The sequence below is a fragment of the Acromyrmex echinatior genome, chromosome 8 (assembly GCF_024713525.1).
Source record: "Acromyrmex echinatior isolate Ae372 chromosome 8, ASM2471352v2, whole genome shotgun sequence".
Classification (NCBI taxonomy): Eukaryota; Metazoa; Arthropoda; class Insecta; order Hymenoptera; family Formicidae; genus Acromyrmex; species Acromyrmex echinatior.
Window position 1 is genome coordinate 5,824,065 of NC_141859.1, and position 27,385 is coordinate 5,851,449.

At 41.6% G+C, this 27,385-nt stretch overlaps 1 protein-coding gene across 4 annotated transcripts in view; it reads right to left on the bottom strand.

Annotated features, from left to right (window-relative positions):
• Nucleotides 1-270: 270 nt before the first annotated feature.
• The window catches only part of LOC105144499 (homeobox protein prospero), a 55,217-nt gene continuing 28,102 nt past the window's right edge, over nucleotides 271-27,385 (bottom strand). For all 4 annotated transcript variants that reach the window (XM_087408693.1, XM_087408691.1, XM_087408692.1 and 1 more), the window contains exon 5: nucleotides 271-26,754. In XM_087408693.1, the coding sequence (XP_087264819.1) occupies nucleotides 26,575-26,754 (180 nt within the window). In that variant the 3' untranslated portion in view covers nucleotides 271-26,574. The remainder of the gene's footprint in view (nucleotides 26,755-27,385) is intronic.

Below are 27,385 nucleotides of genomic sequence, written 5' to 3' on the forward strand. Positions count from 1 at the left end.
ATACGAAATTGTAAGAATTATATTAGGTGTTGGAATTAATTCGTAGCGTTTTACAAGTGATGGGAAGTACTTTCATTAATGTATTTTTTAATGCTCATGTGAAATAAATAACATTCTTTCATTAAAAAACGCTACGAATTAATTCCAACACCTAATATTTCTAATTTTTCGATGTAAAGTCGCATATCCGACATCCGGATTGTAAGATTTTATTTTGGGACGATGATTCGTTGAAGGGAAAATAAAGGTTGCTAGACATATACCGCATGATTTATTTTTTTTTTATTAAGTTTATTTTATATATCGACAACAACACGTCATACATTAGAAAACAGAAGGTTTCTTGAAGCAAACTCGAATGAAAAGTTTTGTGGAACAATCCGAGAGACACTATGTGAGTGTGCCGCGCCATCATCTATGGAGTCGTATATATATAATATTGCGTGTTCTTGTGTTTCATATATGTCGTGTGTGTATGTATCTGTATGCATTTCTATGTGTTTGCACGTGTGTGGCTGTGTATATGTGCGTGTCTCCGTGTACTACGATACTCTCTCTCTCTCTTTCTCTCTGTCTTATCGTCTCTCTTATTTTCTCACTTCTTTCACTCGCATCCTTTCGCTCTTTTCTTTCTCTCCCATTTCTTTCATACTTCTTTCACTGCACATACACGCGCACACGTTCTTTCCGCCCGCCTTTCTCTCCTCTATCTTTCTGACATTCCGCGTGCGCTCTCCTCTCTCGATGTACCGATACTTAATTCGCGTATTTCTACGGAACTTAATTCTCGACCCGGAGTAAGGAAACTAACGCGAGATCGAACGAAAATCATCATCGTTCCTCGTTCAATCCCGCGTCTTGAATTATTAATTGATAGCTTCCACCCTCCTTTGCGGCCCCTCGCGTCTATTGTCATCTTCTTTCTCTCATCTCTTTCATTAATCCCTTCTTTTCCGTCTATCTCTCCTTCTCTTTCTCTCATCGATACATTTGCTCTCTCTTTTTTTCTCCCTTTTACACCCTCTCTCTCTTTCTCTCTCTCTCTCTCTCTCTCTCTCGCTCGCTTTCTCTCTGTTTCCATTTGTAGTGAATCGTCTCCGAAAATACTATATATGTGGTGTTGCGGTGAAAATAAAACATATAACGTATAACGCGCCAGAAAAAAGACGTCCCACGTCTATGATAAACGAAAGATTTCGATATCGGTCGCGAGGGGTGCAAACTTAAATTGATATTCCAAACGAAAGAAATTCGCACGAGGCGCCCTCCGCGTTTCATCTAGCCGCGCGCGGAATTTCGCACGATTACCGTTCTGCCATTTTTGGTGCCTCTATCTCTCTTTCTCTTTCTATCTATCTATCTATATATAATATAATATATTTATATTTATATATATTATTTTGTTTCTTTGCTTCAAAAAGCGGCAGTGCATCGTCGTCGAATTCACTCCTCGGGCTTTGAGAAGGGAGGGCGATCGTTCTTTCTCTCTTACTTTCTCTCTCTTTCTCTCGTTCTCATGCTTTCTCTCTCTCTCTCTCTCTCGCTCTTTCTTTGTCACTCTCTCCTCGTTTAATATTCTTCTAGGTTTAATTCGCGACGAAATAGTCTCGAATCACTTTTCGTTTCACGACCGCGATATATATCTAGGAACGTCCGGGGTTTCGTCCGGCGGCCTTTCGCAGCGACGAGATGCGAATTTTGACTCCCGTGCCGAAAGAGGTGTCTTTTACGTATCTTCCTCTTAATATTTAGCCAAAGATATACAAGAAAAACTAGCCGCGCAGCGCGAGCCAGCGATGCAACCCACCGCGCCTCCTCTTGCAATAATTTATGTACAATTTTACAACCTACGACGCCGCCGACGATATAATTTTATTCTCCTTATAGTTCACTTTTAAGTACACGAATAGGACCTAGACATCGTTAATTTTTTCATCTTTACACTATACTAACGAAATCTAAACGTTCAATTTTCATTTTCACCACACTAGGAATAATAAATTTTGCCGTATCGTTAGTATACCTTTATAGAAATATGCTTACAAAAATAGAATTTCGTGAGGCGCGGAAAGCGCGTCGCTGCCGGATGCGGGCGAGCTTATAGGAATTTCTCTTTTATCTTCACTTTGATTCGGAAAATAGCTTCGTGCTATCCCTTAGCCCTAACTTTTTATTTTCATCGCTCGGCGACCGAAATATCGCGAGTATGTGATTTTTTTTTCCCTTTTGTGCACGCTCTTCTCTCTCCTCTCTTTCTCTCTCTCTCTCTCTCTCTCTCTCTCTCTCTCTCTCTACATATATATATCTCTCTCTTTCTCTCTCGAGCCGCGCAGACCACTCGGACGTTTGCCCCCGTGCGAATAATTTTTAGCGTGTGAATTTTCTCCCTCGCTAACTTTCGTCGCTCGCATACTCTCTTCCGAATTTAACCACTTTTATACTCTCTCACACTTTCTCTCTTCTTACGTAGTCTTACACTCGCACACGCATTCACACGCCATCATCTTTCTCGTCTAGCATCTCGTTCTCGCGTTCATTTCTTCTTTCGCATCTCATTCTCTCTGCATCTCTTTCTTACCACAACTTTCATTCTTTCGCTTATGTGCTCAACCTCTCTTGCATCAATCGATCTTAGTATCCTCTCACTTTAATCGCTCGAGTCGATCTCTTCGTTTCTTTTTGTATAGTTTGCCAAGAACGTATATGTGTCTCGAAATTGTGAACAACTTATATATCGTTTCGCTGTCAACGCATCATGTACATACAATAATACAATCTCTAATCGCCGTAATAACGGTGACAATTATAATCGTGATAGGGTAGTATAATAATAACATAATGTATATAGTATGGGGGAGGGGGATGGACTTAAATCGTCAACGAACAATGTCAATAATAGTAGGTGGTGGATGACTGACAATAGTTAATCGCAATAATAATAGTAATCATACCGATAATCGTTATAAAGATGTAATTTGTCTTTTTTTTGTTTTTCGTATGCACAATAACCTCTTTTGTCCTCTCTCTTTTTTTCATTCACGTGCACTCTCACGCGCGCTCCTAAACTTCAAGGTAACATCATCATTTAGACTCGTCATTACAATATTACATTATTAGATTACATTATATCATAATACGCTAGCGTTTATTCAATAAATTTTACATACTTTGATACGCAGTATGATGGTTTCAAAAACGGTCATCGGCCAACCAAATTTTGTTCACACATCAATACACCTACGCTCAGTAGTCGAAGTAATTTGTACTTGTAGCCATATATTATAAATATTTTTAGTAGTTCGGCCTCTCTTTCTCTCCTTCGCTATCGTTTCGCAACTTTTTCGTATCTCTCTTGTTTCATTCGGTCGCCAGTAGTTCGAGGCCCTACACATTTTTTTCTTTTGATACGAATATTTAAATATTATTTTACCACCGTTTTCCTGTCGCGTTCTCTCCCCCTCTTTCTCTCGCATTCTCATTTTCTTTCTCATGCACACACAACTCTCTCACTTTTTCGTTCTCTCTTTCGTTCTTTCCCTACCACCCTATCTTTCGTCACCGTAAACTTCTGATCTGACGAAATTTTTTTTTTTTTACAAATCACGGAAGTGATACGCTTCCGAGTCTATCGATTTCTCGTCATTTTCGTTTACGTCATACTTGTTATCTCTTTTTTTTTCTCTGTGACGCCTAAAATGGTATCGACGTATCTTTGCCAAAAATATATAAAAAAGACATAATCGCGATTTTTTTCGAAATCGAAACAAGCGTGTGTTTCAGCTGGAATAAACGGGAGCGCCAAATATTAGATACGGACAGAGGGACAGAGTTCGTTTCCATTTTTTTTTTTTTTTTCTGACGCGCATTTAACGTTCGCGATTTTGTCCCTTTGACTCCTCCTTCCTGAGAAATCCCGCGAACGTCGCAATCGCGCGACTTGTGGACCGCGAAGTGAAAGTGTCTAAAGTATGTCTTTGGATGTCGTCGCGAGGAGAGACATTCACAATCGTGGCCTCGATCGCGCCCCGCTGATAACGGCGAGTGAAAATTCTCGCCGAATCAACCGATGTCTCTCTTCGCGCGCGTTTATCCGTTTTGGCGCCCTCGAAATTCCGAGCCCGCATCGAGATCGAGGCGCGGTCACCGGGCGACCGAGAATCATTCCCCGAAAATGTACAATAAATTTCTCTCGGTTTTTCGCGTCACCTCTCGTACACACAAGACTACTCGTTCCACCAAAGTACACACTGGCACAAAACGCTCGTTTAAGACCCGCTCGATTCCCAATGCACTCGTTTATTCCTTTCCCCTCTATAACAGCTTTTTCGTCTTCCTCTTTCTTTTTTTTACAATAACTTTTTTTTAGAACATCCTAAAAACCACGAGAGGATAGATAAAGTATCGATATCTTTTAATTCCTTTTTATACACCTAAACGTTACTTGCATCCATTACGGACGGGACCGCCGGTGACCAAGCCGTCAATCGCGATAGTAGGATTCAACCTCTGTTGACATTCGTCATTTCCTCCCTTCATCTCGCTTTGCTCACGTCCTATCGCGCTTACATTCTAACACTTTCTCACTGTATCCGCATACCTCCGTATTCTCGCTCTCAACGTCGCTTTCGCTCCTCTCTCTCTCTCTCTCTCTCTCACTCTCTTACACGCACACGCACTATCCACACTTTCACGGTCATCTATATTATCTTTCGCACGATTTTCCCTTTCTCACGTTTTCTTTTTTTTTTTCAAATTAATATTATTATCATGAATCCTCGCTACGAATATGTCGCCCCTTTATTTTTGTCTGCCGCATCTAACGTATTTCTTTTTTTTTTTTATCATTTCGAAATGCAACCGCGACCTTTATAAAAATGTACACTTACTACGTTTAATTGTCATCATTTTCATCATTTAAGATACAACAACATACTATACGTATATGGCTCTACAGATGTTCGCTTGCACTGTAACTCAAATGTGTGTCGTGAATTATCTCCCGGCCATCCGTCGACGCCAAAATCGACCGATCGACGACGAGAACGGTTCTCGTCAGGAGGATCGATGGCGCGCTGAAATCGCGGGAGTACCGTACTCTCGTCGTTTAGGCCCGTACTTTGCTCTTTATATTTTTTTTTTTCTCGTTGACAGAGAGGGCATCGATCGTCGTCGTGTGTGATACGTCGAAATCGGATCGCCGTCTCGTCGGTACTCGATCGATCGATCGCGCAAACGCGTCGACGGATTTTGGGAGTATGGATTTTTAGTGTTTATTATTCTTAAATTTGTTTTATTTTATTTTATTTTTTTGGAAAATTAGGACCTTCCCGCGCGCCGAGTTGCATGGCCACTCGGACACGTCGGGAGTTCTTGTTTAGAAACTCCTACCCGCGTTATGCTTCTGTCGGGGTACCCGCAAGCAACACTTCCCGGGCTGTGTGTGATCGTCTTACATCCCTTCGCAACCGTCCTCGCAACAGCCGACGGTACGGTTTGCGCTACCGCTTGCTACCATTGGTTTTTTTTTATTTTCTTTCTTTTTCAACACGAGTTAATAGAGCTCGATGGGCATAACGGCCTAATGAGAAAATCAGGATGTTAATTTCCACGGTGTGTAAAACGCACGGGTTATCGCGAATTCGTGGGCCAATTCTGTTTCTCCGTTTTTCTCCACCTACGCCCGTGTTACGCACGGCTTTAACGACGATTGTAATCGACACGCCGTGTTGTTCGATTCGAGAGGCCGCTCGACCCGCGCATCGGGGAGGACACGGATCGATCGTTCGATCGAATTTTGATTTTCACCAGTGAGCCACACAACGGGAAAAAAAAATATTTTCCCATCCGGACTCTCCGATCCCGTTCCGCGGGTCGATCCCTCGAATCCCGGTGTATAGTCTCATCCGATTTTCCGTGTTGCGAGCGGGCGGGCCCCAGTCTCGTTGACCATGGCGTGTGTGTTAAACTGGTCGCCGTGTCGCGGCGGCACCAGGCGGTATACTGTATACAAATATTATTAAGTTTTATCATTACAATATAGGATCTTTTTTTTCTTGTTAAGTTTATGTGGCATGTATATACGCATTGTCATGGGAAATGAGAACCAGTCTTATGGCGCCTGTCTGTTAAGCGCAGGCATATTCTGTAACGTAAAAATATATACATCATCTGTGTGGTATGTATAGTGCTGCTCTGTAACTCAAGATTTTACATCCAGTTAATTGCATCTCGTTTAAGTCCTGTACAAAAATGTTCAGCTACGCTTTGAGGCAGATTCAGCCCCGAGTCGGTAAGCCCGAGTCGCGCGCATTTCCCCGTCAATTGCCGTCGTTGATTCGTCGGCATTTGTATCTCTTAAAGATATAAGAGATTTTGCGGCGAGCACGATTACGAGCTATACGCGGACCGCTTTTGGAAACGATCCTCTCTCATTTTCTATACGCGCGCGGAGAACGCGCGACCCAGTCTCACGGGGCAAGAACGAAGCGGACCCGCGGGTAGGTTACCATTGTTATGTTATTTTTTGTTCACAAACTGCACGGCAACTAGTGTTCTGTTTATCAATTTTTATTTTTTGCTGTTACGTCTGTCTATTACTGCTGGTACCTGTTACTGTGTTTACGTATGCGTATGCGTGTGACAGTGTATTTACTTATGTGTCCTCGTGTGAAATGTTTCTGTCCCGTGTCGCGATCAAATGGTCGTGTGAGGATGGCGTAATCCGTGTGGTGTCCTACTAGTGTGTGACCAAACGTCTCCCATACCTTATCATCGTCGTATTATCATTAAATATCATTAGTATACTATATATAATATTATATCGAAAATAACGGATAATACAACACGTAGGGAATCGAGGGGTTGCGATTGGATAAAGGGGTAGGTAAGGGGAGGCTAGTTGAGGATAGTTGGTGTTTTCCGTGGGTTGGCTCGAGGGTAGAGAGGACGTCGAGGGACATTGGGTTATGGGGGAATCAAAAGGGGCGCTAGCTGCTAACACCAGCTTGGTGGTTGTTATTTCGGGGCGTTACGCGCGTCCGCGCTCGCGATCGGTGCTCGGAGACACGTGATCGTCGCGGGAGACGCACCGATCGCGACACTCGACGCGACCTCGAGGTCTCTCACGGGAGAGGAACGACCGATGGACGGTCGCGTCTTAACGTGAGATCTCGATCGTCGAGTGCTGGTTCAACTCATCCGGCGCGACTCGCCGATCGCGAGCGCTTCGACGGCATTAATGAGCGGCGGAGCTAAAGTTACATGGTCTCCCCACACGTGTGCGTACAATCGTAAACGAAGTCTTTTTCATTACAAGTCTGTCTACTAAAAACACTAATGATAAATACGTTATCCGGCGGGTTCTTTATACTGACTGGATTATATTCCGGAGGATTGATTGAACTGGAGTTCGGTAGGGTGAGGCGGGGCGGGAATTGATGGTGACGGCTCGCGATTAGATCCATAGGTAATTACCGGGGGGGGGGGGGGGGAAAGGATCTCTGCATAATCGATAATTGGATTGGGACAGTTATTGTGGATAAAAAGAGGGATAATTGTATGATCCACTGAAGAAGGGTCATGCGTTCAAGGGAACGGGGTGGAGAGGGGGGAGGGTGGAGGAGGGAGAGAGGTGAGTAGGACTTAAAACCGGGTACTGGGTTACTTTTAATCGCTTGCTTATTAGAACTGGACTGGCTGATACAACTGGTAGAATACAAGTTTTTTTTCTTTCCTTTTACATACGGCTATTACTTCGATATACGGTAGGTAGTTAGTTATGTAGTTGTCGACACACAATTCAATGATTACTGGGCATTTACTGTTTATACTGCTTTACTGTTTGTTTAATTGTTAATAATTAAGTAAGTTTAATTGTAGTTAGTTAGTTAGCTCTTACGTAGCTCTCGTCATTCATAGTTAATGTGGTTAAATTCTACGCTTGTATTTGGGAAGTCTTAAGGGGTTTCGGGGATCGGTGAATGTGGGTAGCGCCGAGTGTTGGCCGATGATACGATACGGCGATCGCAAGAGTCATGGGTGCATCGTGTCGCTTGATTCCGAAAATGGACGCAACTCCATCCATCCAGATTGAAGCATCACAACGCGCGCTCTCGATCGCAACCGTCGATCGCCACAGGATCAACACGCGACATGCGGGTTACTTTGATGGGGAGTGGGAGAGACCATAGTACACATATATATTATGTAATTATACTTATCGCATAGTAATTGCATTTAATCAATACACGTGTGTATTATCGGTGCAAAGCAGCGTTCCGAACTCCTTGCACTAACCAAAATATTTCCATAGGGCGTGGATAGGTATAGCGTGTGTATGTGAATGTATATATATATATCTTGTCTGTGTCTCGTGTGGACATGTGTGTACACGTTGGTAGACATCTTCGTCACGTGGACGCGTGATTTCTTTTTTCTTTCTTTTTTTTTTTAGCGAAAACCGTTTTTCGAGCAGACGATCCTGTCAAGAGGACGGACGTTTCCCGGCGAGGACGCGTTTCAAGCGCGTTTCCCGGCGAATTGTACACGAAGCTTTCATACGTCGCGATACATGCGTTACTACGGTGTGTGCGGCACAGCTCGTGCACCTGGTCTCGGAGGTATCTTATTAAGCGTACGCGTGTCACGCGAGGACGATAATGCCCATGGGATAGCCGTGGCCTCGTTTAGCGCGCATCTAATTGCGCGCCAAGACGAGGTCGAGGCATCGTGGTATTGTACGCGGATTCGTCCGGAAACGCGCGACGTTGACCACTCTGGATGTGCTTCTTTCTTTGTTTTTTTTTTTGTAGTTGAATTAATAACAGAACGTCTCACTACAATTTGATATATTTTACGCATGGTCCCGATACGAGTTACAGTAATCGGCGAACGCTTGTTATTCGCGTGTCAGTGTACCGAAGATAATCAGAGTTAATTCTCTTCTCTTCTCTTCCGCGACGACGTGCTATGCTCGTCGTTTCGTTAACACTCACTTTGAGCTACGGCGTTGATTTTAGTCGCGCCGATTGACAGTGGCCGGTCCTCTCGACGGCGATCGTCGCTCGTGTGAATGTGTAAATCTCTGTTTCTGTCCTGTATGCATGTTAGATGTGTGTATGCATAGCCGGCTTAGGATGAAATAAACGGGCAGCGGGCGAGCACCAGTCAGGCTTTGGGTGGGCGTTCGGTCTATGTCGGGCCCCTTTGTATAATTTTAGTATTTTTTTCGTATAAAATCAACACTGAAGGCACATTCTATCGGACGAGTCGGCCCAGTGTGTGCTGTGAGTGAGAATGGGCGCGGGACCCGAATCCACGTGTTCTACATGGCCGCGGCACGCCTGGCGTATTTTTGCTGCGGGCCCACGGGGGCCTTATGCACCCCCGTTGCTAGCACGGGGCAATCACGGGTAATAGGGCGGGAGAGGGCGGGCTAGGGGAGGAAAGGGAAAACAGGGTATAATCTTAAAGCGGAGATATTTGGTGGCAGCCGCGGCCGGGCCCCGCGCGAGAAACTGTTGTTTCATGTGACGGTTATTTTGATCCGGTTGCCTTCGTCTATTGCGTCGGGTTTTGGGGGTCTGTTCATTTTTTTCGCTTAAGTCGAAATGGCTATTTCAAAATTGAGAGCCGGCCCGACGCTCGCCTGACTTTGCCCAGGCCAAACACAATGGTCTTTCAGGGTATTTTGTGCCCGCAGTTGCGCGCGTGTCTCACGGCATCGATTTCCGATTCCGACCGAAGATCGCGCTATATCTTGACTGTAATTTGGACAATAAAAACCGGTGATTCTATCGGAAATTCTGTCGAAGAATGAAGCAGACGTAGTCCAGTTTATTTCAGCTCGCAAGGATCAGCGTTAAATCATTAAAAACATGTATGCTTCTATGATATCTGTAACTAAGGCTATTTTTTTATCTGGCGAAGAATATTAAAAATATTTCCCTGAGTATGTAGAAGATAATTGCGAAATCTTATGTTCTTTGCTATAAATGCTTCTTTTGCAACCGCCGGAGTCGTCGACGACGGATCGCATCGGAATAACTGTTTTTCTTCGCTGTATCCTTGCGAGAAGGAGGATAAACTTAAAACCAGTTGAAAACGATCTTGAGTGGATTACCTCCGATCGAGTCTGTCACGTATTTGTTCAATTACTTGATGTTAACTATCGTGATTCAACGTGATCTCCAGCGAATGATCGAACCATTCACGCGCGAACTTCAGGCACTGGGAATAAAAACGTGAAGAGCCTGCGTGTATATCGTGATGCGTGTATAGCGTGTGTACGTATATGTGTATCACTCTTTTATCCTCTGCATTTTTAAGAATTTCATCGGAGAAGGAAACATTGCTCACTGGCGTGGAAGAGCGTAGAACCGGAAGCCGTCGCTTCGATCGATTTTGAATGATTGAGATTGAACACCTTTGCGTTCTTTAAATATTATACATAATGTATAATATTTGATTTATCGACAAAAATGTCGATGTGAACAACGATAAAATTCTCGACATATATAAGAAACGCCAATCATTCTCGTTCGATCGACGCGTTCGTGTTACAGTTCCGCGATTTATGCGTGGCTCCTAGAGATCGTCCCTAAGTAAATTGATAATACTGCTTTCCCCTACTGTCCGTGGCACCCTCTGATAACGGCGTAATCTATACAACAGTCGGGTGGATTTCTCCGAACACGCGGATTTCTCCAAACAGTAATGAGTGCCGCACAACGCGCGCTTCCTTCCACACGCGAGTTAAACTGGTTTCGAGAAACAGAACGAACGAGCAATTAATTCTTCGTCATAATAGTTCGGCCTCGCGGCATTTAACATGTCAACGATTTAAGTAACCAAGCGAGAGAAACAACGGAACACAACTAGCTACTTTATTATTTGTACAAAACGGAGGCGTCACGACGAAGAGAGCTGAATCTCGGAAGCGGAAGCGCGCAGTCGTATGGCGGGCACTCAGGGTGTTCAGAAAGACTTACTAGCAATAAAACATCGTAAATACGAAAAAACACATTCTAATTCGATAATTCGAAGCGGCACTTAAACTATTGCGGAATGTATAAAAAACCTTGGCGATTGAGAAGATCGTGAGAGAGCGACGCCGTGCGTATCTGGGGCGACGATTTAAGGGAAACAAATCGGTCCACCAGCACGAACACCGCTTGCACCGAATCTTCCAGTCGCCCTGCATCTACATACTCACTATAAAACTTAAACTCAACAATCAGGCGAACCTATAGTTGGGGACGTCGATCGAGAAGAATGGTTTGTTGCGTCCGCGGACGCGCTTACTGGTTTGTTTTTTTCTCGCAGCAATTTTATTATCTTTACAGTGTTCTGGTGCGTGTATCATTAATGAGAAAGTTCTCGTCGATGGACGTCACATGGTACGCGTGCTAAAAACAGAGGCAGAGGGCTCGATGGTGTTTCTCACAGAATTGTCCCTTCCAGGCTTCACTTTCTTCTGCGTTATGGGCCTTCGCTTTCTTCCAAACGATACTTTGCGCGCGGAGGGCATTTATCTTTTGCATTTCTAGTGGAAATTCTATGAGTAGATTTCTTCCTTTTTTCAATTCTTTATATTCACGTGATTATCATACGCTACTGCTATGACCTCACATGTTGATGTGAGGAATTTTTCCCATTGTGATTGTCATAGATGTATGATGTATCTCAGCTCGGGAAAATACGTGATTAATTATTATTGAGAATGTTTCCATTATCAGTTAGCATATTTAAATTTCCTCTTTTATTTTAGTCGAAGCTTTTCCTCGTCTATGATCTCAGTATAAGAGACGGAGAAGAGAAGCTGTGAATAGCTTCTTCGTCACTGTCGTCACTATGGCTGCGTGGATTTATGGAATTTAGAACCTAAAACCAGTGTAGCCGGCAATATATTACGTAATTGCATCCTGTGTCCATTTTACTGACTCGGAGAATAGTGAAACTGAAAACCGGTTTTGCGTCCCTTACACCTTTCATAGAAAAATGGCGCTTCGCAGTCTAGAAAAACGAATTATATAAACGCCGTGCTAAATTATATTCTCTTTCTTTTAAAATGATCAAATTGCAATGCACCTCCGCGCTGGCTCCAGTTTTCTCGTTTTAAACGGAGGATTATTTTATTCACTCTATACATCTTTTTTTTTATATTTTTGATCAATATTTAACTTTGTCGAATTTAACGGTTTAATATGGTTTTTTTTTTAGTAGCACCCAATCTTGTTTTTATTTTAAATATGGGATAAATATTTGAAATATGGGATATTTCCGGTCCACTTATGTTAAGAGTTTTGTGATGTCTTGAGTGGGTTTGTGAATAGGGAGAGGGAGAGGAGGAGGGTAAATAGAGGGTAGGAGGAAAGGTATCGAGGAATATGGTGGATTTCTTGTGTATGGGACTCTTGATGGATAGCATAGAGTTCCAAACGCTCCGTGATCTACAGACATTCAATATTAAACAGATCAATCAACTATGTCGTCGTATAATACCACTAGGATAGTTCATAATCGTTAAGTTATATCAATAATATAATCATATCATTAGGTATCATTAATGCTGTGTGTGTGTTTTTTTCCTCGTGTGTGTCTCATTATACTTAAGTCTCAAGTTACAAGCTAGCGTATAAATGATGGGTAAGAAACGATCGCTCCGACGACGATGGATTCTGCCGGTCCGACTTCCACGGAGTGTACCGATCGGCTTCCCGCGCTGCGAATCCGCACGTTCGGACCAAGGTAGTCGGATAAGACAGCCGCCGTAAAAGCGTCCCACGCACGGTCGATACACTCCTCACGCTCGACGAGGCAGAATCGGTGTCCCGTCTCGGTGGATGGTTTTTTAGCCACCATGTACCGGGTTGCCTCGTACCGTTTATACTATATATCATTAATCGTATTATCGTTATGTATCATTACTCATTAATTATTTAATTAATCGTTAGGTATATTTCAATTAATCGATACTCTTAACCCCTTTATCGTTTAATTATTATTGTTAGGTTTATAGTTTATTAGGTTTCGATAACGCGTTACGGATTGGAAGCAAACCTTGTTCACGTGGGGAAGGATCACGGGAGGGGCGTTGGGAGGATGAGCTGGCTCCTGCGGGTTGTCACGGGGGCAGGTTGATGTCTCGGAAGGGACGCACCTGTTGTCCCGCGCGAAAATCTGCGAAAAATCAGAAAGTCGAATAGCGGATCTCCAGTGATTCCTTTTCCTTTTTATCATGTGTCACTCATTCTCTCTCTTTCCCTTTTACACTCCTCTTTCGCTCCCGTCCTTTCTCTCCTTCTTACGTACCCGCTCTTTTTCACTTTCCTACGTTATGCGAATTGCTTAGAACGCGTCACGTCTTCAACGAATTGTGCAAGTGGCAAGGTCTGATTCGTTTCGCTAGTCAATATCTTAGGCGTTTTTTTTTTTTAACTTCGCCCACGTCGGCTCACACGATCGTGTGTAGAATTTTATCTCTATTTCATTTTTTTCTTTTTCTCCCCCCCTTTTTTTTTATTTGTTATTGTTTTTCCCTTCTTCCGTACTACGCGTTCGATCGCGTTCGGTACGCTCCGCTCGTCTGACGGGACCAGCGATCATTTCTCTCGTCCCGGCGTTGGCACCTTCATCTCGTTCTTCGTACTTGTGCGAATCTCGTCCCGTCTGTTCTTTCTTTCGGTCCTTCCCAGTATCTCGTCCTCGGAAGTACGATGCGCATCACTTCGAATCGTAATGCCGCCGCACTACTAACAATAAATCGCCGTCCATCGTAGGATATGTACTGCGTGTACAGCGTATTTTGGCGTATTGGAAACTTAAGTCGTTACTATGGTATCGTATTGAGTTCTGTTGCTATTCTGCAATCGACATACTATGGCACTCTGCAACGAGGAATCGATTCGCTTGTGTGTTGTTGAAAGAAGGTTCGTGTACGCTGCAAAAGTATAGTCCTCCTTTTTTTTTTTTTTTGCACGACGCATCGCATATCGTGCGGGACGCGCGTAATCGCTGCGTTAATTCTGTCCTGCATCGTCGTAAGGTCTTCGTGTTTCTTACTCGGGGGAAAAAACTGAGGCTGACGTTTAACGAAGGGATATCGATACGTAAGTAGCGTGCAACAGAAAACCGGTGTCGATTGACTCGACGTATCTCTCTGTGGTGGAGTTACTGTGGTAAAATGTGAGAAATAAGGGTGTGAAAGTAGGATCGTCGATGAAGTATCGATAATATAATAAGACGTGTCCATCGATCGGTGATTTTCATTTGATTACTATTGCTGTCGTTAACGTCAAAACGTAGTTATCGTTTCTTAAGAATAATCACCACGCTGACGATATCCACGATTAATTGGATGTGCGGTATAGCAGTTAACCTGCTTCGGATACGATTTATTAACGGACAGTCGCTATTTTGCGCGAGGAAAGCTGCGAATTTGCGAGGCGTTACGGGCCGGTCGAGGCACATCGTATTTTCCGAGAGCGCCCATCGACGTATTCGTTGCGATGCTGTATGCGTGTTTATTAATCGGTACGTTATTACCTCGCGTGCCCAATGCTGATTTGTCGATTACTCCACATTTCTATTTGATCTTTGAACGGTACTATCTTTCGGACCGCCTTGCGTTCCTCAGTGCTGGAAAGTATCGGGATTTATTTGACGTCGTCGTGATTATCGTGGTAATTGGATAATTCATCGGGGACTGTCGTCAAAACAACAACAGCCCATACTTTATCATCGTCGTTTAGTTACATTGAACTCTATAGCAATCCGCGTGGCTTTGGCTGGAATAATTAAAGTGACCGCGTGGAAAGAAGTGCAAAACGCGTATAACGCGAACGTTCTTGTGAAAGATTCGAAATAAATATCAATTTGAAATATCAATTTGCGCTCCACTTGATCCTCTTGTTACTCAAGCAATGAATATATTGCTTTTTAAATCATTATTATGATTTTTTTTGTTTTTTTTTTTTTTAACACAGCTTCATTTGTTCGGAGTGTTTCAAAGCGGTTTAATTTCCATATGAAATATTCATGCAACACTGCGATAGTATTTTCGTTTTTTTTGCGCGCGTCGTATGCAATAGCTTCGTCGAATGCGTCGTTTGCGCTAGACTTTTCTCTGGTTATACGGCGTACAATAATAGATCAATTACGATCGCGTTCCGTTCTTAGCTCTCTTCCTCACAGTCGTCACAGTCGAGTCTCACGAAGATACGCTCGTGAAAAGAGATTATGGATGGCAAGGAATACCGCGGATCTACGCGACGAGATAATGATACGCGACCGATCCCTCCTTCAGCGCGTATGCGTGGGTTATTCGTGCATCGCTCTTCGAATCTCTCGGATTTTCTGCGAATTTTCCGCCATCGCCCCGGTCGCGGGGAACGGCGAGTCGACAGTCGTCCATCTTCCGCATCATCAAAAGTTGTTTGTTTTTTTTTCCGCTTCTTCCTCTCTTCCATTCCACGTCATCGTCTTTGCTTTACTTAGCAACGAGCGTCCTTACACTAATCCCGGGTGACCCGTCCACTCGCGTCGTCGCTTTAATTACATGCAGGAAGTGTTTTTCTTCTATGCGCGAGAAAGGCTCGCCTTCTCGCCGGATAGGTGTGTTTCGCTTCGTTTTTAGCTTTTTACTTCTCTCTTTGCATTTATTTATTTTTTTTTCTTTTGGAGGGGAACACCTTGCGGGGAGCGTGGGGTACAGCGGGACGTGAAAATGGGGACGGGCGACTTCCCGGGTTTTGGGAGGTAGGGACTTGGAGGACGGGTTACGCGTCCACGTCGTACGCTTTTCTCCCCCTCCCCCCCCCTTTTTTTTTTCATTTGTCGACGTGGACACGAACCGCGAAAATTTCGAATCCGACCTGACGCGGCGGGAACAGAGAGATCTATTAATTTTATTTTTTTTCTTTCGATGGTTCGGTGGTTTGCTGAGTTAGCTGCGAGGTTTCGAAACTTCCCACCGCCGGCGGAATATAATATATCGTGTATATATATTATATATATTATATATTTATATCATTTTTTTTTTATATTAATCTAAAGAGTGAGGATTGTGGAAGTAGGTCGAGAGGGAAGGTCGCCCGTCCTGTGCTTTCCACGTGCCCTGGAAAAGTATATACTAAGGCCGATTTTGGTTAAGAATACGCTTCACTTTTTTTCATCTCTTTTGATCAACTTTTAATTTTAACGTTAAGGCGCAACGTGATAAACTTGTACTTTTTTCCTTGATGTGTCTTTTAGATTCTGGCCGAAACTGCGTGTGCACGTGTGCATGTTCCTGTACGTGTGTGTCCCTTGTGTGCCGCGTTTGTGTACGTGCGTTCGTGTACGTGTATGTGTGTGAATGTACGCGTATGTGTGGATGTGCTGCATCGCGATCGATGTTTCATCGCCTTGCTGAGCACTATCTTGTTGTGTGATTTTGAGCGCGCGCGCGAGAATACGCGCGTCACTCGCCGCGCGTCCTCTCGCGCGTCGCTTGCATTTTAGGAGCTGCTTTATTTATTTTTTTTTTTGGTGTCTGCCAAAAAACGGAATTTTTCATTCTTCGCCGCAATAAGGCGTAGGTAGGCGTTGCACGGGTGCACCGAGGGTTTCGAAAAAACTTGACATCCGAAAAAATTTGCGATCGCGCGACGTGGTACACGCGTACACGCACATACGCCTTCTTGCTCTACTCTCTGTGTGTCGTCTTGTGCGCAACCGAAGATTAGCAATCAACGAACAGAATTATTCCTCGTGCCAAAAATCAACCCAGAAAAACGCCGGTAAAAGGTACGAAAGGAATTCTCGCGTCGAAAGTGGTATAGTCATCAAACATCGTAATGCATGTATGAAAGTAGTCAGGTTTTCTTTCGCCTGAAGCTCTGTCTCTCCTGATTGTGAGTGGGTCCAGATATGTAACGATATGCCGCCGGTGAAAAATCTGGCGAGATCGCGATACTGTGAGCTGGCTATTGCAACTAAACCCGGTTTTAAGAGTCACGTGAACGAAGTAGCCAGTGCAAAATTTGTTAAGACAAAAATATGATTGCCCTTTGCAATGATTTGTGCGTTCAACAGTCTGCTCATGTACTCTTCTTTTTTTGTTTCCTCAAATATCCTTTTTATATATTTAACTAGTTTTTTTCTTGGTGCGTTAGCTGTCCCAAGAGAAATTTCATTATCTAAATAGTACTAAGCAGCAATTTAAGCTTCTTCTATCACGTGACTTTTTGCATAAATGAATCCTGATGTAAAACTTTGTTGGTATCGGCCACGTGATGAGCCTTTCTGTAGACTGTGAAAGAAGGATTTCGAGTACAATACAATCAGAACACACTCGATATGAGCGTCAGCGGGTAAAGACAGAACTTCTGGCCTAAAATGTACTGGCTTGTGTGAATGGTGCCCCGTCTTGGACCGAAAAAACGGACTCGCGGGGCGCAGAAAAACAATTCCCACAATATCTTACAAGACATTCCGGCCGACCGAGCAAGTCGCCAACTTCGTCATTCCACTTTGTTCCCCGTTACGTCGGCTAAGTCGCTCGTAGGAGACATTATTATTATCATCCTTCGAATCTTTCGCCCGTGCTACTTTAATGTAGAGGAAGAGTTTTTCGTTGCTGCTATCTACAGAATTAATTGACGCGAACGTTCGACGTTTGATCGTCCCGATCTAGACAAAGTGACGAAGATGGCCGACAAGGCTGACAGTCGTGCGCCTTTTCACCTCATTCTGGAGGGTCTGCGTTGTACATCTCCGAGGAGTTCATTAGACTCAACGCGGCGATCTAGCTCACATCCTCACACATCAACGTAGGTTTATTGTTGTTTGTTGCTTGCTGCTAGTCCTCATCTCTCTCTCTCTCTCTCTCTCTCTCTCTCTCGCTCTCTCTTTCTCTCTCTCTCTTTCTCTCTCTCTCGCTCTCGCTCTCGCTCTCGCTCTTGCTCTCTCTTTCTCTTTGCTTCTTCATTATTAAATAAGTTATTCTTTTTTTGTCTTAATACACCTACGATTCCCTACACGATAATACGTATAATCTAACACGACTGCTTGTTGAGACGTATGCGCAAGTAATATACTCCAGGAATACAGGCATTACATGTTCTCATTCTCATTTCGTGTGTGCTTCTCTTGGTACACGCGTGCATACAATTCACACTCTCGTTCTTTTTTTTTTTTTGCCACATTCTCGTTCTCGCTATCTTTCACTCTCTCTCTCTCTCTCTCTTGATTCACGCGCGACGCAGGGTCGCAATAAGAATTGCAGACGGTAAGAAGAAATATTTCCCATTAAATACGGAACGTTGATACTCGTTTCGAAGGAGCTTCACGCATTAGCGGAAAACTGTTCAGATGATAGATATGAAATGAGCATGGGGATACTGCGGGCATGTTGCGAGCGATTGGGTAATATTATATATAATACGAAGTCGTATATATATGAAAATAACACAGCGTGTGGAAGCGAAGGCAGATCAGAATAACCCAATTATCTGTCAAGCAGGATTTGGTCAAGATTCATTGTCCTACACTCTTTGTTCCTCATACTCTCGGTGGCCGAAGGGTTGGATGGATAATGACACATTTGTGAAATCTGCCATTCTTGATGGTTGTGCGCGTTTTTTGCCTGCTTCTCGATTTTTCTTTTCTATTCTGTATCTCGTGAGTCGAACGTCGGACCGTGCTGGACCATTTGTCCAATGGCTCCTTCTCTCTTAATTCCTGCCTCGATCTCTCCGTCCTCTCGTCACACACGTGTCACGTAACTTCAGATTCTCACGCACATGTATAAATATTTCTCTGTCTTCTCTCACATTCGCGCTTATTTTCCCGCATTCACGCTCGCGAAAGATTTGCCAAAAGTATCGTGCACGAAAGGGTGGGGAGGGGAGAAAATTCCGTAATAACTTACATTTACAAACTGGCCTAATAATTTCTCCTCTTATACTCGCTTTTCCTAATTTTATCATTTACTAGTCTTGACTTTACAATACATATATGCGGACCTCCCGGTAGGCAAGGAGGTCGGCTCTCTCTGTATAATTTCTTCACTTTTTTTAGCAATTTTTTTTAGCACATTCACTCCTCGCCTCTCGACTCGTTTCATTCCGTCTCTTTCGCTCGTTGTTTCCTGTTGCTCCAATCTCGCATTCACTCACACTTTCATACCCTTTCGCTCTTCATCTCTTTCTCTCAGCTAGGATCGGTTTGCGCCGAACGTCTTTTGCCCGTGGCTCCGAACTCAGTCCGAAATCGCAATTCGCATAGATTTCTTCTCAGTCGTGACTTTTTTTCCTCGTGCATGTTATTCATATGCGTCTCTTTTATTATCTTCGATCCGCTTTTATCTCCCCCTGCATGGTTCAACTCGTCCGAACAAAAAAGATCACCTGTTGAGATCGCGAGATTTCGTGGCTTCAACGACGGTCGCATCAAGGACACTTGGCTCCCTACACGCTTCTACACCATCCACAATTTCGTCGGTTTCCATCTCTCTCCCATGAACCGCCATCCCTTCCATCCCTCATCGCCCACCCACCCCTAAACACCCGACTGTTAGGGATTTTCCGAGAGGTGCTCTCTTCGACGCTCTTGCGTGAATCTTGAGAGATTATTGCGAGATTATTACGTAAATTTCTGACGATCGACATTCGATTCAAAACGAGAAACGTAAATGTTCGTTGCATTATGTGAATTACTGCTAAGACGGGAGCTGGAGTATGCACAGCCTCCCGACGTCTGCTTTGTAAATTGATATCTATCGAGGAATTATCATTAGGATATTAACTCTCTCTATCTCTCTCTCTCTCTCTCTCTCTTCATGGTCTACGATATATATTAATATTAATAAACGAAATTATCAAATGCGTTGCAAGTTAACTATAGTTAACATGAGAATTGAAATTAAAGCAGGAGTACATTAATAATTTTAAAAAATCTGAAATTTTAAATATGTGTCGATAAAATAATTCAGAATAATAATATAATGCAAAACGAATTTTTATTAAATTAATTAATATATCTAAAATTAATAATGTAATAAATTTCGATGCAAAGATAAGCTGTAAAAAGTTAAGAATAGTTGCGAGACAGGAGTTATCGACTGTCCCTGCTGTAGTCCTGTAAATAAAAATTCGTGGCTGTTTACGATTTCTCGTCTTGCATCATAATGTCGGGGGCACGAAATTATCGACTAAAAGACAATGTAAAGCTTTCACAGCTCATTGAGGAAACTTAATGATACATCTACGTTAATTCGAGACGCCGGAGTAGTCGACGGCGTTTCGAGCACCCTGTAACTTAGAATTACGAATTAACGATCCATATATACGCGATGATATGTTGATCGCCGGAGGCGGCGGAGCCTCCGACAGATTTTAGAAACATCGTTGAGAGGTAGAGACTCGGAAGACCTCTCGGATTCCTCGGTCGGATTTTACTCCCCCGTTCTCCTGCCCGACTTTTCGAAAGTCGCTCTCACCTTTTAATCCCTTACCAAACGTATTGTAGACTTAACATGCTACGTGTACTACGAGATTATCACACAAAGTTTGCTCACTCGGTGTCAACAATCAGTTTCTTTTTTCTTTTTTCTCTTCTTTTGGCTTACGCACGCGATCTCACATAGAAACATATTTTACGCTCTAAATCCCATGCTCTCCGTTTTTCTCCCACATCGTTTACAGATTCTCACTCTCTCTTTCTCTTTCGCTCTCTCTCTCTCTCTCTCTCTCTCTCTCTCTCTCTCATTCTTACATTCGGTCGTTCTCCCGGGTTCGCTCCTCCACTTCGTTCCTATCGCGCGCGCGAAAATTCGAAAGACGCGATTTCCGCCTCGCTAAAACGTCACGGGGGAGATAATGTATTTTCTGTCCCCCCTTTATCTTCCCCCTTTTTTTCTCTGTATACTACCGCGCCACTATCGTAATCGCGCACTCGCCATAATAAATATACCCTAATTATGCTCCTAATAGTTTGAGGAATTATTATTCTCATTGAATTCGCTTTGAATTCCCACTCTGCCTCCTTCGCTTTCTCTCTGGTATCTCTTTCGTTCTCTCCCATTCTCACTGATTTCTCTTGTTATCACGGCTTAATCTCAAACTCGATAGTAATGATCGTAATAATAATAATATAATCATATAATAATAATTAGTTTATTAGTGTGTGTTTTTTTTTTAAAGTAGGTATCCTCTTCCTCTGCAGCGTGATACGACCTTCCGCTTGTCTTTTTATCTTTAGTTAATCGTTTATATAATAATTAATAGCTTGCAAGTGTTAACGTTAAATACTATTACTTACTTCTGCTTACGTATCCTTAAAACTTACGCGTTTAGGTATGTACGTATGCTTATTATTTCTTCCATTCTCTCGTTTATTTCGTTCTCGTTTAATTTCGTTCCGTCCCGTGTACTCGTTTCTCCGTGCGTCGGCCCCGCTGCATAAATGTAGTATAAACGGCGAGTCGATAGACTTTCTATATTTAATTTTTTTTTTTTTTTTTCGTAGGTGAACGACTTTAAATCTTTCGTCTTCGTTCTTTGTTGAATGTGTGTCTCTTCGTCACTACATTCTTCTAGTACATCTCGTCGATCTCGCCGTCTGCCCTTCTTACGTTCGTTCCATTCTCATTGTACGCGCATCCGTTAAATCGTTGCGAATTTGCCCCTTTCTTTGCGCTCGTGCTGTTCATCGCCAGTTCCGTCCCACGATCTATGTCGCGTCGGTAGATCGAGACCAGTAGCATCGATCGGGAGGTAAAGAGCGCGGCTGATTCTCCTATCGATAAGAGAAATTTCGGCGATCGCGATGAACCACCAATTGCTATTCGTTACCATTGTTCAGATACTTTTTTTTTTCTGAGTCTCGAGTCTCTTCGTGGCTCGAGTACGTCTGCTATAATATTTATAAAGAACGATTTGTCCTTCGCGCTAGGAGCTTCGATTCTCGGTCGACGGAGAAATGAAAGAAGCGAACTCTTATTCTTACATTTTGAATTTGTAATAGATGGCCTCGAAGGATCATGCGAGAGTTATGTGTTATAATAATTCCTAATTCTCAGAGTTTTACGAATAAACGACCATACGAAAATTCCTCTGATGTTTCAGCTTGTCCCCTGACAAAGGTGACTGGGGAAATTCAAATTGGCCTTGAAGATTATTATGCTTGTCAATTTTTTGCTTACAACTTTCCCAAGCTTGTGGTCATATTTCAGTAGCGAAGAATGTACGGAGTCGAAATAGTGTCAAGTAATTAATTTAATTCATTTAATTCATTATGATACGTACATATGTGATTGACGGTTTCTTTAAATAATTGTCGCGAAAGTAAGGAAGATTAAATCTTGTGATATTGAATTCCATTGTAGCACGACTACGATTTAGAGAACGTTGTTTTAATGTTGCAATGATAGTTACTTTTTTTTTTAAATACGGATAATGTTTGAAAGAGCGGAATGATCATTTACAGTATGATGAAATGATCGTAGACATATTTCGCAATTGTGTGATTGCCGCTGAAGGTACGAAAATTATTTTATTTTTCGTATATTCAGTGCAATCGAAGAAAAGAGAATGAGAAATAGCGATAGTTAATATCGATTTCTATCTTGTTGGTTAATATTGAAGTAGCGTATTCTATGTGACAAGATTGTATTTAATACTGAGATCTAGCGTCAAAAATTACGTAATGTTGTATTACTATCAATGATTAACTGAGATTACTGTTGACGCGTATCGACGTGAAAGCGCAAAGCTTTTAGGATCGAGATACGATGCGAGAAATACATTCGATATTCGCAGGGACTATTAAATTAGATTTTAAGTGTTGTCTTTGCGTTTAATCTGGATATATATTATATTGGAATGCATTATATGTTGATTTGTTTTCTGTTAGTGAAAAACCAATCATTATGCAAAACATTAATATTATAATTTAATTCCGAGTATTACCTTTTACAATTCTTCGTGTACCATTAAATTAAAGCCTCTTAATGACCTTTTAATGTATCATGACACATGGTAACAAAAAGGATAGGATATATTTGATTGAAATAATCTCAATAATGCAATCAGAAGTTGATTATAAAAGCGAATAAAAAAAAATGTAATTACAAGTTTTATCAATGATTATTGGGTATGTTACAAATTGGCTCTCCGAAAATATTCTTTGAAAATTTAAATTTAAAAAAATTTAACTTAAATATAATAATAACATAACTCTCTTTCCAAAAAGTAATTTTTTAACTGCACCTATTGCCCCGACACGAATGTTAAGTTACTCCAAGATTGCGACAAGCGAGTCATCGAGTTCAGATAACGCGTATCCTATAATCTCTTTTAAAAAATATCCAAATATCTCCCTTATTCCCTCTTTATTCATTCGTTATTCTATTCTTCTCTCTCATTATAAATGTTTAGACCAAAATCTTAGGCCAGTGCCGAAGGAGTTGCTACTAGGTTTAGGCCAAAGTCTAGTATGTACGATGTAATAAAAGTTGAAATTTTCAAAATTTCGTTTTTGCTTCGACCATTCCACAATGCATGTTCAAATTTGGATGAAAAAGGCTACTCGCCTCCATTCTCGTTAATCTCGCCGATCGCAAATTCACGGGTGCTACATTCGAGTCTTTTCACATCTTCTTACGAAAAAAGTTAGATCTAGCAAGTAATCAAGAATGTTCCGAATCTGTTAAATCAACACCATTTTTTTTGCCTTTTTTCCATACATGTATATAATAGTTTCGGATTCTCTCTGAACGTAGGAAAGGGTATCAGTTAATATAGAAATAAAAGTGAAATGATGCAAAATCAAACGCAAATAAAATTTCAATTCATTTTCTCTTTTTATTGTCGTAATTAATAAATAAAATAATAATCAATAAATCGACCATTAATCAATTAAAAAATAGTGACTCGTGACTAGGTTAAGACTCACCGCTTGCAAAAAGATGTGTGTGTACGTGTTTTTTTTTGTGTATAGCCCGGTACAAACTACTGAGGGGCATAATTTTAATATAATTATTATCATAATATAACTAAATGTACATAATAACTAAAAATAAAGCGTAATGTCAAGCACAAAATAAATAAGCTTGACAAAAAGAACGGCAAAGTAGTGAAAGAAGGGAATTCATAAAAATAAGATGAAGATAAAAATTAATAGTATGAAAGAGCGGCGTGGAAATTGCATATGAAGAAGAAGGCAGGGTTAATTAAAAATTAACTAAATGTTCCGTAAATGACATTTCATGAATTTCAACGATGACAATAATAATATTAATAATTATAATAATTTCATATTAAAATTGTCATATTGATATAGATAATAGTGAGTCTAATAATAATAATATAATAATATATTAATAATAATATAATAATAATACAATAATAATAGCAATATATAATAATGATAATAATAATAATAGTAATAATAATAATAGTGCACGTAGTAGCGAGAATAATGGTGAAAAAATATGAGTTAAATTATGTGCATTCGCTACTACTTGAGTTATCCCTAATATTTTTATACCGTCTTGTAATTATCTACAGAAAGTTTCTAGCGAAAAAAATAAGGTCACAAGTAAGAGTATAAGGGCGCCGTCCTTGATTTCTCGCATGTTCGCGCGCGTGATCGCATGGTGCAGGTGAAATACATGTAAGTGACGTGCGTGTCGCGTGTCCGTAAGTCTGTATGTAAGATGGGTCGGGGATTAAAATATAAACGGAAGAAAAGGAAGCGCGGTTATGCGACCCTCTGGCGCACGTTTTCTTTACGCTACTTAAATCACGCCAATATCCATCTCTTTTTCGCTTTAAAAATCTAATATTTATATAATTATCGCATCGGCGCACGATTATATAGCACTCTTTTAGCTTTCTTTTCTTTTCTTTTCTTTTCTTTTTTTTTTTTTTGGACTTGCAACACTACAGTTTGAATGCTGCCGGCGCACAATTCTCATACATTGCATCCGACCTGCAACTTCGTCGCCCGTACTCTACTCCTAATCTCATCACTACGACTAGCCTAATCTCGTTTATACAATCAACCATTAATAAAAACAGCTATATATATTGACCCGTGCACCGATCCTCTCAATGCAACATGTGCATTTTCGACAAACGTATTCTTCATCGACTCGACAAGTAATGTTCAGCGAGCGAAAAAAAAATGCGGGAAAACAAAAAGAACGGAGGAATCTCTTCCTCGGCAGATAGGAACAGGTTCTTTGTGCGGAAATTGCTATGAGCGGTCGCTCGATTATTCATATGACGTTACGCATTTGATTCTCGTGAAGTCGATTCTTTGGTATCGATGTATGCACGATCATTTCATCGCGCCGTTTCTTATATGATTCTCTCACGCGATGTAATTTAATAGCCAAGCATTTTCACGTCGATCTCGAACCTCGTTGATTAGTTATATGCGATAAAACGAAATTATCTAATATAAGGAAAGATTGGTATCTATTTTGATAACGGATAGCATCGAGATGGATCTCGTACTTTTAAATAATCGGAGATTTTACTTTTCCTGAAAAAAAAAAAAGAAAAAGAAAAAAGCATGTGTATGCAGCAAAAATGCCTTCTTATCGAAGTATGAATTGCCATTACGGTGTTCATTCGGCGATAAGAAGTTTTTCAGAATTTTATCAGAGAGTATCGATTTTCGCAAAACCGAAGTTATTTGCAGAGTTCAAAATAGGATTATCCGAAATAGTCTTAGCGCAAGGTTTTCTCCTCATCCATAAATATTTCTCTACAGAAACGATGCAGGATAAGAAGCTGCTCGTCCTGCATTGCTTCTAGTCGACGAAGATTCCACTTCCAGGTCTTGTTCGAACCAGAAGAGGAATCGCCGTGCGATGTTCAGACTTAGTCAATCTTTGGATATGCTCGCAAACGTTTCAAAAGTTTTCATTTTTCTCTGTGAGTATAACCCCAGCAGTATCATCGTCTTTAAATCCCTATTCTTATCGTGTGATGTAAAATTAGGCGGTAACGAAGTAATTACTCTACGTTACAAACAGATCGGACAAAATCGACGCTAAAAGCTATTCTCGCCATTCGTTGACCACGCATTCGTCGTGCTTCTTCGTCTCGTCCCAGGAATCACCTTCTCGTGCTCGTTCAGTTGAAACAAGAGGAACGTCGATGAGCGTTCGACACTTTGGCGACTGTCGAGTTTCGTCAGCCGTAGATTCGCAGTATTTTTTTAATGGACGTATGTCTATGTATGTGTGTGTTCGTGTGCACATGTATATGCGTACGTTTCTTCCGTCTTTCCTGTTTGATTCGTGATTCAGTCACAGCCTGATCCTTCGTTGGCATCTTGACGTCGACCTCGGACGTCGATGGTGCCCCTGTTCCTTGGCTTTGTCCGTGTCTCCTCTCCCTTCCTAGCCCTCGTTCGTTTTGCGATATGTTATTTAAGGATACCTGAACACGCACTACGTGAAGGACGTGTACCTCCTGGCGGATGCAATCCTCCCTCGTTGGTCGTTCCTGATTATCGGGAGCCGACGAGCGCGGGCGAGCCCGCGCACCACGAAGAGCAAGAGCCACGCGACCTCCTGATTCATTCGAGCTGCTCCAGGAAGTTCGGGCTCTTGAAGTACTCCGGCACTGGATCGTCCAACCTCGAAATCACCTTGTAGATGGACTTCTTCCAGCTTTGCTCGGAGTCCTTACCGCCCTGAATCGCCTTGAAAAACTCTTTCAACGTCTGTTCCACAACGTACCTAAAGTTGCTGGGTACCTGAAAATTCCACGCCACTGTTAGCACTCGCAGTTACAGATAGCAAAGTACATATTGGTTTTACGATCCAAATATTTTTATAACAAGAAACATTACTGTGAATGTTTCAACGTATGATATTCTGCACAATGTAATTTTATGGAAAATGTAATCCTTCTTGAAATTTTCAAAATATACTTTTTTATCTTTGATTTATTTTTCTCCAAATTATCCATCTTTATATAAAAAGAGAAAAAAACCTATATAATATTATATAATTTATTATAAAATAATACTAAATTAACTATTAATTGAAGGGCTGCAATAGAAATATTATATACAATTTAAGAATCTGAGAAAACTAATGTAAATTAATTTTTTTTCAACGTCAAGATTGATTCATTTAATTTGTTAAAGGAAATTAAGTATCTAACATATCATTTGCATTGAACCTTTCAACTAATAGTGTTATAAGTATAGAATTTCATTTCAGTATTAATCAGGCAATAAATATCTTGAGCATATACTTTTTACGATAAAACGTGCAAACACAATTATAGTTACAGTGAACCACAAAGACGCACGTGAAATATTTTATGTAAAAACGAACGTACGATAGATACTAACACCGAAAGCTTAATTTTATAAAACC